Raw genomic sequence first — 11,079 nt, forward strand, 5'->3', positions numbered from 1 at the left:
TTAATGATGGTGTTGGAGTCGTGCCTGGCCATGCAGTCATGGGTGAACAGGGAGTACAGGAGGGGACTGAGCACGCACCCCTGGGGAGCTCCAGTGTTGAGGATCAGCGTGGCAGATGTGTTTAAAGGTGAAAGCAGTGGCCAGCATGTGTGTGCAGGGGAGACCCACTGCTGTGGTTACCGTGGAGAAAGAGCTGCACACTTGGGCTGTGAGTACCATGTTCCTATAAGTCCAAAGCAGAACATTTTTTTCGAGTACTTTAAAGTTTTTTTTGTTGATCAAACATGTGCCCTTTTGATGTCGTGGTTTCATTTTAGAGTGTCCAAGATGGTGGGCCAGCTGGGCCATGGGGCCCAGGCCTCGTACGGCAGCCACACAAGGTTGAGAGGCTGCAGGGAAAGGCCATCCGTCAGGTCGCTTGTGGAGCTGATTTCACTGCCTGTGTCACTGGTGAGTAGTCTGTCTGTGTGGAGCACAACTCCAGTAGAATAGGATGTTTACAGTGGGAGGGCTCTTTCTGTCTTTTTACAACACAGATACAATTCAGACAGATTTGGTCTAGTTTGACAACATGCCGTTGCTGTTTCGTTTCAGATGAGGACTAGATGTACATGTTTGGTTCTGACTACTACGGCTGTATTGGAGTGGAGAACGAGCAGGGCATGTAGGTGCTAGAGCCAGTGCTGTTGGAATTCTTTGAGGAGTGGCCTGTCAGGCAGGTGTCCTGTGCAGACAACCATGTGGTGGTGCTGACCCACAGGGGAGATATCTACTCCTGGGGCTGTGGAGAGCACGGTATGTACCAGAACAGCGTATACTGAGCTACACAGCAGTACTGTATGTCTACCACGATGCCTCCCTCAAGCTCCATATCTGTTGTCCCACCTTATCTTGCCAGTAGATGGAGCTATGATGATGAAGGACATAATTAATTTATGAAGTTGGCCTTTTCCTCAGTCTTGGCCTGGACTGTGAGGATGACTTTAACTCCCTCATGCAAGTAAGATTCTGCCCTCTAGTTTCCAGCAGAGAGCTTGAACATATAATTTAATTCTGCTCAATGACGTCTCAATTTTATCATCCAGACAAATGAATGAAAATGTGTTTGAATCCACCATTAAAATCGATAGGAAGCATAATGTTGTGTATCGTCTGGCTTTCACAGGTGGAGATACCCAAAGGAGCCATTATCTCCTCTGTGGCCTTGATGGAACCTTCTGACAGTCTGGCAAAGTCCTGGCCTTTGGGAACAACTATCAACCTTGGAGTCTCTGGCCTCAAACCTTCCTGGAGAGGTACAGCATCACATTCAACATACTAGGATCCATTCACAGGCTCTTCTCATTGCTTTAAAATAAGGAATAATGCAATTAATGGTGGAGAATTTAAGTTTTCTTCCTTCAATATCAGGCCTACCAGAGGATACCATACACCACTACACTCACTTTGGTCAAGCAGCTGGCCAGGTATAAGATCCTATTTCCGCTGGGAAGACCCACACTGCTGCCATCAACGGGACAGCTACCAGACTCCTCTCTTTTTTTTCTGATCCCAAATTGAAAGTATATAGAATTTTATATCAAGACATGGTTCTGACTGAACTCTGACCTTGCAGGCTGATGACCTTTGGCTGCAAAAATGATGGTCAGCTTGGTGTGAAGGACTTCAAGAAGCACCATGGCATCCAGCTCTTGTTGGGGTGTTTTTTTTTTTTGGGGGGGGGGGTCAGATGGCTTCACCATCGCAGCCACGGAGGGTCAGAAAAACAACTGAACTTCAACATTCTCTGTTGCAGCATGTTGTTGAATATGCTGTTTAATGTGTATATGCAGCTTAGTTGTGGTGCTTGTTTTTTTTCTTCACTTTATTCTGTTAGCAGGGAGTCCTGCTCTGACCTACAAAAGTAGGACTCAATCTAATGGAGAATACCGGTAGTACTGGTAGATTCCCTGTTTAGGTTCTGGAAGGATATAAGCTAATCTCTCATCCTTTCAGACCAGCAGATCTTTGCCTGGGGAAAAGCAGGAAACGGATGCCTGGGAATGCTTTACCACAACCCATTTTAGGCTCCCTCCACCATGTGCCAGACCTCTTCTGTCGCGGCTGGCACACCATTCTCATCATGGGTTAGCCACTAACTTCTGTTCTAACACCAGCTAATAATTTATTGAAAAATACAGTTGAGATTGATTATGTTCCCTGTTTACAGAAAAGGTTCTCAACTCTAAAACTATCTGCTCAAACAGCAGTGGACTTTTAATTGGCAGTGGTAAGATGGCCATGGTCTCTCTGGTTACTTTATCATTACATTCACAATCTGAACAGGTCAATAGTTTTATACCAGTGTGGTACTGTACTGACCACATGGTGTGTCCTGGTGTTTGTCGGTTCACACTAAGGCCTGGGCCAGGCCTCTACCTCCACTGTGGATCTGGAGTGAGCCAGGCTCAGACAGGGCTACATGAAGGGCGATTGGGGGGCACTAAGGAGGATGACAGACGAGCGACACATCAAGACCTCCATAACGTCTCTGACGAACCAGACTGCCGACAGCTCTTGCCCCATCTGGCTGCGCCAGGTTTGTACTCAAAACAAGCATAATAAAAGCCTGAACAGAGAGGGTTATGGCCACTGAATGTTGGTGTCCCTCCCTGGTCATCCTCCCTAACAGGAGCTACAGGATGCAGAGTTCATCCCGATTCCAGAGGCTGCATACCTGGCCCTCTGGCTCCTTCTTTCTCAGAGAGCGTCACACTGCTCTATGATGTGCTGCAGGAGGTGAAGGCTGCTGCCGCCACTGAGAAAGGCCTCTCGGTTATGACAAACGCACCTGACTACATCCCCATGCTAATGTCTCAACCTAACCAAGTGTTATTTCTTTAGACCACTCGTATGGGCTGTGACGGGGTCAACGGGTTGGAGGAGGCAGGAGCCTGTAGAAGGGGAGGCACCAACTTGCTACAGAGCAAGCAATGAGGTAGCAGAGGTATGTGCAAGATAACCCCTTACACACATTGTTACAGCACAAGGCTAGTTGAGACAGTATTCTGGTGCAGTTGCTTGTTTGTTCTGTGTTTCTCTGTAGTTGTTGCCATTTTATTTTACAGTACATTTTACAGTACAGGTAAGCATTACTCACTAAAGACTAGTGGTACCCGGGTCAGCTGTTTGTTCACCTGCCCCTGCTCACAATTGCAAATCATTTTTTATATGGCCCCACACTTGACCCTAACCCACAAATATAAAAAAATGCGCTGTAGGCTACAGTCAGAAGGTATAAAGTTTTTTTTGACAGGGGGTGGAGGATTGTTTTTTTGCGTAAATTATGTTTCTTATCATTTCCGACATTTTAGTAGGCTATTTGTTAGTCAACTTGTCTATAATTAGATGCGTGCAGCTTCTCTTCTGTCATTATATGTTGCCCTAGAAGACTAAATAAACACTTGCTCACTAGAATGTCATAAATGGTAGAAGGAATGCTTCAATCTAGTTGACATTGTCACGATCGTCTTCGTGAGAGAGAGTGGACCAAGGCGCAGCGTGTGCAAAATACATCTCTTTATTTAGAAGAGGAAAAAACACGCAACGAACACTATTACAAAACGAAACAAACCAACAAACGATCGTGAAGCTAAAGACGTAAGTGCAATCACAAGCTACAAACGTACAACATAGACAACTACCCACAAAAGCCTACTGCCTATGGCTGCCTTAAATATGGCTCCCAATCAGAGACAATGAATGACAGCTGTCTCTGATTGAGAACCAATCTAGGCAGCCATAGACATAACTAGACAACTGCACTCTACTCTGCCCCATACACATACAACACCCCTAGACACTACAAAACACATACATTCCCCATGTCACACCCTGACCTAACTAAAAAACATAAAGAAAACAAAGAATACTAAGGCCAGGGCGTGACAGACATCAATAAAGTTTTCTGTCATCTCTGCTTCTTTTGCAGAGCAAACATGTTTCTGTTAAGATTTCAGTTTGGCTTGGATGTGTATTTTATGTGGTGGAAATACAATCAGCTTGTATGATTCTGATAAAGATAGATAGCACCTCTACAGATGGTATCTAACTGCACATTCACATTCCTTCAAGATGATGAAATAAATAAATCGTATTTCTCCACTCCTGTTGTCGAGTCAAAATGTACATTTGGTGTGTCAATTTGCTGCAAGAAATATTAAAACAGAGGTTACAGACCTACAGTCAGTTTCCATTTAACCCATCTGAACCGTAGGCTACAGTTCCCTTGATGTGCCATAGGCCTATTTGAAGTCCCGTCTTGTGACTGTCGAATTTGTGTAGCGCCTCACAATCATCACATATAACATAGGCACTGCTATCATTGTCTTAATTAAAAAACATTTTTTTTAACCAAGTAAGCTAGTTGAGAACAAGTTCTCATTTACAACTGCGACCTGGCCAAGATAAAGCAAAGCAGTGCGACACCAACAACACAGTTACACATGGAATAAACAAGCGTACAGTCAATTGTATTTTACCACTTCACCAAATCTTTCCCAAACAACTTCTGGCCCCTCCCTTCTATTTATTTTCAACACTCCGTTTCACAGCTTATCTCTTTTTGAATTAAACTCTGACATTGGCCTTTTTCTCTCAGTGGATAGACATGAACTTTTTCTGCCCATTCCCAAAAGCTTTTGGCGATCAGTGTGCAGGCTATTTGGCGCACGTAAAGTTCGACCCTAAAGTTTAGGCTTACGCACTAATGCCTGATAGAACCTCAATGTAGCCAATAGGCCTAGGTCACAGAAGGTTGGTGGCACCTTAATTGGGGAGAATGTGCTCTTGGTAATGGCTAGAGCTGAATTGCTGGAATGGTATCACACATGGTTTCCATGTGTTTGATGCCTATGGTATTGTTGTATGCCATTCCATTGACTCCGTCCAGCCATTATTATGAGCTGTTCTCCCCTCAGCAGCCTCCACTGGCTTAGATATAAATGTAACATTCATTGATTTTGTTTCTGTATTTTCTCTTTATTCAACCCAGCACCTGTAGTGATCCCTGTAGGCAAAGTTGTGTAGTGACACTGAGTCGAGTCCCTATTCTAGACCGATCAACTCCATTGCTATGAAGACAAGTGTTATCAAGAGTTGTTCTCTTTCATAACAGTTAAGTGACCAGCTCAAAGAGAACGAGAGACTCTGGACAGCAATCAACCATCTGACCCTGCGCAAAGCAGGAACTGAAAAGAACAGCAACCACCAATCCGATCACAGGCCTGTGGCAGGACAAGGAGGAGCCTCCAACCATGATCGGGACAGATCTGCTGGGGCAAATCCGTGAGCAAAAACTGTCCTATCCAATGAGTGGCGGTGACCCTGTGCAAAAATAGTATTATATTTGAGATTCTCCAAAGTAGCCACCCTTTGCCTTAATGACAGCTTTGCACACTTTATACACCTGTCAGCACTGGGTGTAGCTGAAATAGCCAAATCCACTAATTTGAAGGGGTGTATTTCAAGTACTTATTTTTTGCTAATTTCCTTTCGAAAGCCCTGAGCCCTATTCTTCATATGTGATGCTGTAAAAAAAAAAAAAAGCCTAAATACTATTTCAAATAGTCAAAGGTATACCAAATATTGTCTCTCTTACATCTAATTTACCAAATAAGTATTTAGTGTTAACATTTAAGTATTTACAATCTTGTGTATTTCATATGATGATCAGCTTGCTATTCTGTATCTGGAAAAAATAGTGTATGAGGTTCACTTTTACATAACTCAAACTACTGATTCAATATAGACAATCACTTTTATTGCCTTAAGATAACCTTGAATTTGTTTAAACTAGTATTTAAGTGGAGGAAATGGTCATTTTATGGTTAATCTTCCTTCTGTAAAATGTAATGTCATGAGTACAGTTCTCTTCCTAGAATGTAGAAAAGCTCGTTTTTGTAAAGTTAATGGTAATATTTTGTTTTTTCTATTAAATGTTTTCTCAACTGTTGCTTTTTCAGGTTTATATTGTCTTTGTGTTCCTCCTGTTTTTGAGTATTGATTCATCCTTTTGACTATTTGTGAAAAGTGTAATATTCACATTGTGTATTTGTTTACTCTGGGTGGTGTGTGTACAGTATGTGTGTGTTTTAACACCAACAGCTTGCAACTCTTGGTTGGTGTGCAGTTAATTGATACAATACACAACACTGGTGGAATTTCCTTTATCAGTGCAAGAGAAAAGTGTCCTTATTCCTTAGTGCTTTTGCATACTCTTAAACCAAATTGTGTTGTGATGACTAGTGCACAAATAAAAAGAATAGGCTATGCTTTTTATACAGTTTGTTTAATGTTGAAATATTACACATATTGTGTTCATTTTTGCAATATTTTTTTTTTCCAATGGCTTAGCTTACCCTATGCAACATTATAAAATAGCGTGGGTGTACCGTTACAGTGGTCTTACGTTCCACCATTCATAGAGGCACCTTTGTTTTATGCTTCATGTAAAAAAAAAACAAAAAAAACATTTTGGTCAGATGAATTCTGAAATGAACCAAACACTATAGACAAAGGAAAATCAGATTTGTATATTTTTTTTTATTGTGCTTCAAAATCCACCAATCGTTGGTTTTCATTTTCTTTTAACCCTTTTGCAGACTGAATCTTGTTCAGCAGTATCTGATACAGTATTTACAATTTAGGCATGACATCTAAATAGTTTAGTTCCCCCCCCCCCCCACTTCAAAGGCAGTGTGAAAAATGTGTAAAAACTATACTCTACAATTCAAAATGTTATTTTAAACTAAATACTCTCATACTAAACCACAACGCCATACCTGTACATTTAGCTCTATAAAAATGTAAGTTAATGCAGAGGCTTTTAGGTAACAAACTACATATAAATTGCATCAGGGCTTTAGTTTTAACATCTGAAACCCTACCTCAAAGTTTATTAAATAATCCCACAGCAGCCCCCCACCCCACATTTTTTACAATTTTATATACAAAATAATTGCCTTTTGTGAACTAACATTCGCTCTTGACTTTTTTCCCCCCTACTAGCAATGACTTTGCTGATAGATACTTTATTGAGGAAAAATGTACTTATTATAACTGAGATATGTGGTTGTCCCACCTAGCTGTTTTAAGATGAATACACTAATTGTAGGTCGCTCTGGATAAGAGCGTATGCTAAATGACTCAAATGTAAAATGTAGTTTTAAATGCTTTTTATAAACATCATTGCAAATTAGTTGGTTTCGTCAGCGGCGGTGGCGGGGAGGTGGAGGGCGACTCTTGATGTTCTGGCACTTGGGGATATGTCGCTCTGCTGGCCCAGGGGCAAATCGGCGGGCACAGTGAGGGCAGGTCACATAATCATCATTGTCTTGGATAGGTGGTTGGGGCTGCAAAGCACCTGTTGCTGGAACATGGGCTTGGCGCAGATTACGAATGAATGCCTCGTGTTTCTGCCTCCAGTTGCTCTTCTTTAGCTGTAAATCAAGCCAAAATCATATTAACCAGGGTTGAGGAATGGCATGAGAAACGAGATAATATAATACCATTATTTCCTCAAATTAAAGAAATTGGGGAAAAACTCTTACCTCAGGAGACTTGCTTCTTGAGTTGGTTTTCATGAACTCTTCCAGGTCAGTTCCCTTGGCCCTGTACTTGGAGGAGTCAAAGACTTTGCGGCTGGAGCGCTGCATCCTCTCACAGACCTGAAGGTGCTTCTCTAGTCTCTCTGCAGCAAATTTTCTGTGGCAAATCCTGCAAGGGATGAGCTGGAGGCAAGCATTGTCAGCACTCTCCACTGGGCTGAGTTCCACTTGCAGTAGCCGACTTGACTGGCGGTGAACTGAGGGTGATGTGTGGGAAGCTTCTCGAGATATTTTTCTACAATTGATGCTACTGCGGCTCCCTGGCACTGATCTATGTGAAGTTTTAAGCTGTCCCTCCTGATCCAGCCCTCTATGAAATATGTCACGCCTCTTATCATCAGCTGAAACATACCTCTCTCTAGAAGACCTTTCCCACTTATACTCCTTCTCCCAGTCTCTTTTCTTCTCAACCTCCCCATTTAGTTCTCTCTCTTTCACTTTCTCCCTCTCCCACCTATTCCTCTCAAATCTTTTCTCCCTCTCCCAATTTGTATACTTTTCATTCTCCCTTTCTCTAGCCCTCCTGCTCCACTCTCCATTTTTCTCCCTCTGTTGCTCTAGGTCCTTCTCAGCCCTCCTGTCTCTACTCCACTCTGGCTTGTTCACAATTTCCCTTTCCATTCTTTCCAACCTCTCCCACTCTTCTGCAAGTGCCCTCTTCTTCTCTCTTCTCTCCCTATTGAACTCTTCTTTTTTCTCTCTCTGCCACTCAATATCCTCCCGGCTTTTATCCCTCATAATCAACCTCTCCCTCCTTTCCATCTCGTGAACTCTCTCCTTTTCCCTTCTCTGCTCAGCTGAGGACACCTTGCTCTCGATCCACTCCTTTTCTCTTTCCACTGGTCTCCTAATATGCCTCTCTGCCCTCTTAGTGTTATCACCTGAGACAGTTCTCTCCCTCTGCTGCATTTCTCTCACTTTTTCCTGAGTTTTCAACAGCTTCTCCTGAAGTATTAGTTTATCCATTTCAATTTTCGTTGCCATCCTCCGCTCATAATCCAGCCTCTGCTGCTCTCCCTTTGATCGTTTGTACCCAGAAACCCTTCTGCTGTTTGTGTTCTCTTCCAATGATGGTGAAGAATCCTCAGCAGGCCTTCTTTGGCTTATTATGCCACTTCTTCTATCATACTCTGAATGATCATGTGGTGGTGAGGGAAAATATGGAGGGAGTCTTTGAAACTCATTAGGTTTACAAGCTACCTCGTCATTACTCAACCTATCTATGATTAAAGTTCTTTTATGGTAAACAGGCTTCAGTGAAAATGCCTTGTCCACTCCATCTGCTTTCCTCCCAGACACAATATCACCTGGTTCTTCAGGGTAAACATACTTTGTCCTTGCTGAGTTATGTGTTCTGCTTTGGGAGGAATATTTGGATTGATGAAATGTCTCTTGGGAATACTGTTGCTGCCATTCATTCATGGCAGTCCTTTCCCTTGGTCTATGATCCTCAAACGGTTGCTCTCGAAGGCTGGTCTGATGTTTCAAAGGGTGATGCAAAGCTCTTGAGCGGTCCTTCACAGGTGGGAGTTTTTCCAATATCACTTCTTTATCCAATAAAAGAAAAGGGTCAGGGTGAGGATGCGGAGCCATTTGCAACCGATGCATAATTATACCCCCAAAGAAATGGTTGATTAGGGGTTGATTTTACTTGTTGAAAAGATAAGGCCTAGCTAGCTAACTATATGACTTAGCTAGCTAAACGTTACATGAATTGACTCACCAGCTGCTCTCCCTCTTGAATTGGCAGATTTCTCTTTGTGATTCTCTTTCAGCATTTCACTACTGCTTAGCAATGGCTACTCCAAGACATGACTAATTATCTTCTTTAAAATAGGTTGTGAATATCTCCAAAATGTGGAAAATGTTGACAGCAGTAGCAGCATGCACACACTTAGCACCTGTTTTGTTGGTATCAGTTGCCTAGAAACAAAGTATTTTGTTAACGTTTTCTGATTGGTGCAGTACTGTCATCCGGAAGCAATGACCGGATGTAACGAAAAATAGCTGTCTGAATGAAAATCTCCAAACTGCCAAACCATTTTGGAGAAAGCTGAGCTAAGGTATGATTTAGTAAACTAGCTATATAAACAATGACAATATTATGCGCTTGTTCTAATTGCACTGCTAAGAGGCAAATGAAGATCACAGGTTAGCAAGCTAGTTAGCTAGCTACAGTAATGAAAGTGGAGGCTAAACTAGCTTTGGGACACAACATAGGGAGTCTGTACACAGACAGTGTCCCAAAGCTATGGCTAAGCATGCTGTTTGAGTCAGTCTCTTGTTTTGGTGAAGCTGTAAGTAACCTAGTTACATCTGCAACTAGCTAACTACAATAAATAGGTAGTCTCTAGGCAGACCGGCAATGTTCCCTAGGTCTGGGATGTCTGAGATTAATAAATAGGTATAACAAAGTAAAACAGTTTGGCCAATATAGATATCTAGGTAGCTACTCGCATTTGTTTTGAATTGAACCCTTCAAAAATATTGATATATTTTTTTCGCTTTTCATTAAGACAGCTGGGATGTCTACTGAAGAGATGATTTCAGTAGATTATGAAATATTTGGGAGAGTTCAAGGTGTATTTTTTCGAAAATACACTCAGGTAAGAATACAATACAACAGTAGGACATAAGCCATTATTATTATTATTTGTCATTTGAAAGTCATGTTTCATACCTATGCTTAGTAACACATGGTCAATTAGCAGGCTGACTGTCAGTCAGTAGATTGGACATAAGCATACTTTCATAGCTACTCATTTATGTTTTCAGCTGTATGGTGTGCTTCATTTAATTTCTTTGTCACTCAGTCATGCTAGCAGGAGTAAGCAGCCCTGGCCTGGAGGTCCTGGCCGAGACACATCAGGGGTTGTAGTGCTGAGCTGGAATAAAAAATATGTATACCTTGTGGCTCTTCAAGGAAATACTCCTGAGTAATGATAACCTCTCCTTCTGCCATATTTGGTGGTGTTTTTCAGGCAGAGGGGAAAAAGCTAGGTTTGGTCGGCTGGGTGCGGAACACAGAGGCAGGAACTGTGCAGGGGCAGCTTCAAGGTCCAAGCAACAAGGTGAGACAGATGCAGGATTGGCTGAAGTCCACTGGGAGCCCCAAGTCACAAATCATCAAAGCAGAGTTCAAGAATGAGAAGAACGTTAAGAGTTTGGATCACTCAACGTTCAAAATAGTTCGCCCTTGAATTTATTTTATACAGTATTACATTCCAAACTAACGTGTGAGATATTATTGTTATTTAAAATGAGGATTGTTTTGTTAGAGTTCCTGAAATGGAAAGCTTTAGAAATGTACTGTAAATAATTTAAACTTATTTCAATGTATGTTAGGCCTTAACTCTGAATTGTGTGTTAATGTGTAATATTTAAAATACAACTAAAATAAAATATTTAACACAATTTAATTGTATATTTCTTG

At 41.9% G+C, this 11,079-nt stretch overlaps 1 protein-coding gene and 1 long non-coding RNA gene across 4 annotated transcripts; both read left to right on the top strand.

Annotated features, from left to right (window-relative positions):
- The first annotated feature begins 34 nt into the window (after positions 1–34).
- On the top strand, positions 35–6,315 carry LOC120023807. 3 transcript variants are annotated; one of them, XR_005472755.1, is made up of 7 exons: positions 35–208; positions 318–450; positions 595–795; positions 899–1,000; positions 1,166–1,295; positions 2,884–2,986; positions 5,156–6,315. It is a non-coding gene; the product is annotated as an uncharacterized LOC120023807 (long non-coding RNA). The 3 variants fall into 3 exon arrangements; XR_005472757.1 differs by lacking the exons at positions 2,884–2,986; positions 5,156–6,315 and adding exons at positions 1,411–1,466; positions 1,616–1,718 and having other exon boundaries at positions 902–1,000; XR_005472756.1 differs by lacking the exons at positions 35–208; positions 318–450; positions 595–795; positions 899–1,000; positions 1,166–1,295 and adding an exon at positions 1,732–2,578.
- Positions 6,316–9,642: 3,327 nt separating this feature from the next.
- On the top strand, positions 9,643–11,043 carry acyp1 (acylphosphatase 1, erythrocyte (common) type). The gene is made up of 3 exons (XM_038967896.1): positions 9,643–9,709; positions 10,163–10,252; positions 10,628–11,043. The coding sequence occupies exons 2-3, from the start codon at positions 10,172–10,174 to the stop codon at positions 10,844–10,846; spliced, it is 300 nt and encodes a 99-aa protein (XP_038823824.1). The 5' UTR covers positions 9,643–9,709; positions 10,163–10,171; the 3' UTR covers positions 10,847–11,043.
- Positions 11,044–11,079: the final 36 nt, after the last annotated feature.

The sequence above is a fragment of the Salvelinus namaycush genome, chromosome 28, assembly GCF_016432855.1.
Source record: "Salvelinus namaycush isolate Seneca chromosome 28, SaNama_1.0, whole genome shotgun sequence".
NCBI classification, from domain to species: Eukaryota; Metazoa; Chordata; class Actinopteri; order Salmoniformes; family Salmonidae; genus Salvelinus; species Salvelinus namaycush.

Bases quoted from the DNA above. Each gene is read 5' to 3' on its own strand.
- acyp1 (XM_038967896.1), top strand. From the start codon at position 10,172: ATGTCTACTGAAGAGATGATTTCAGTAGATTATGAAATATTTGGGAGA. The intron at 10,253-10,627 runs GTAAGAATACAA...GGTGTTTTTCAG, and splicing joins TTTTTCGAAAATACACTCAG to GCAGAGGGGAAAAAGCTAGG.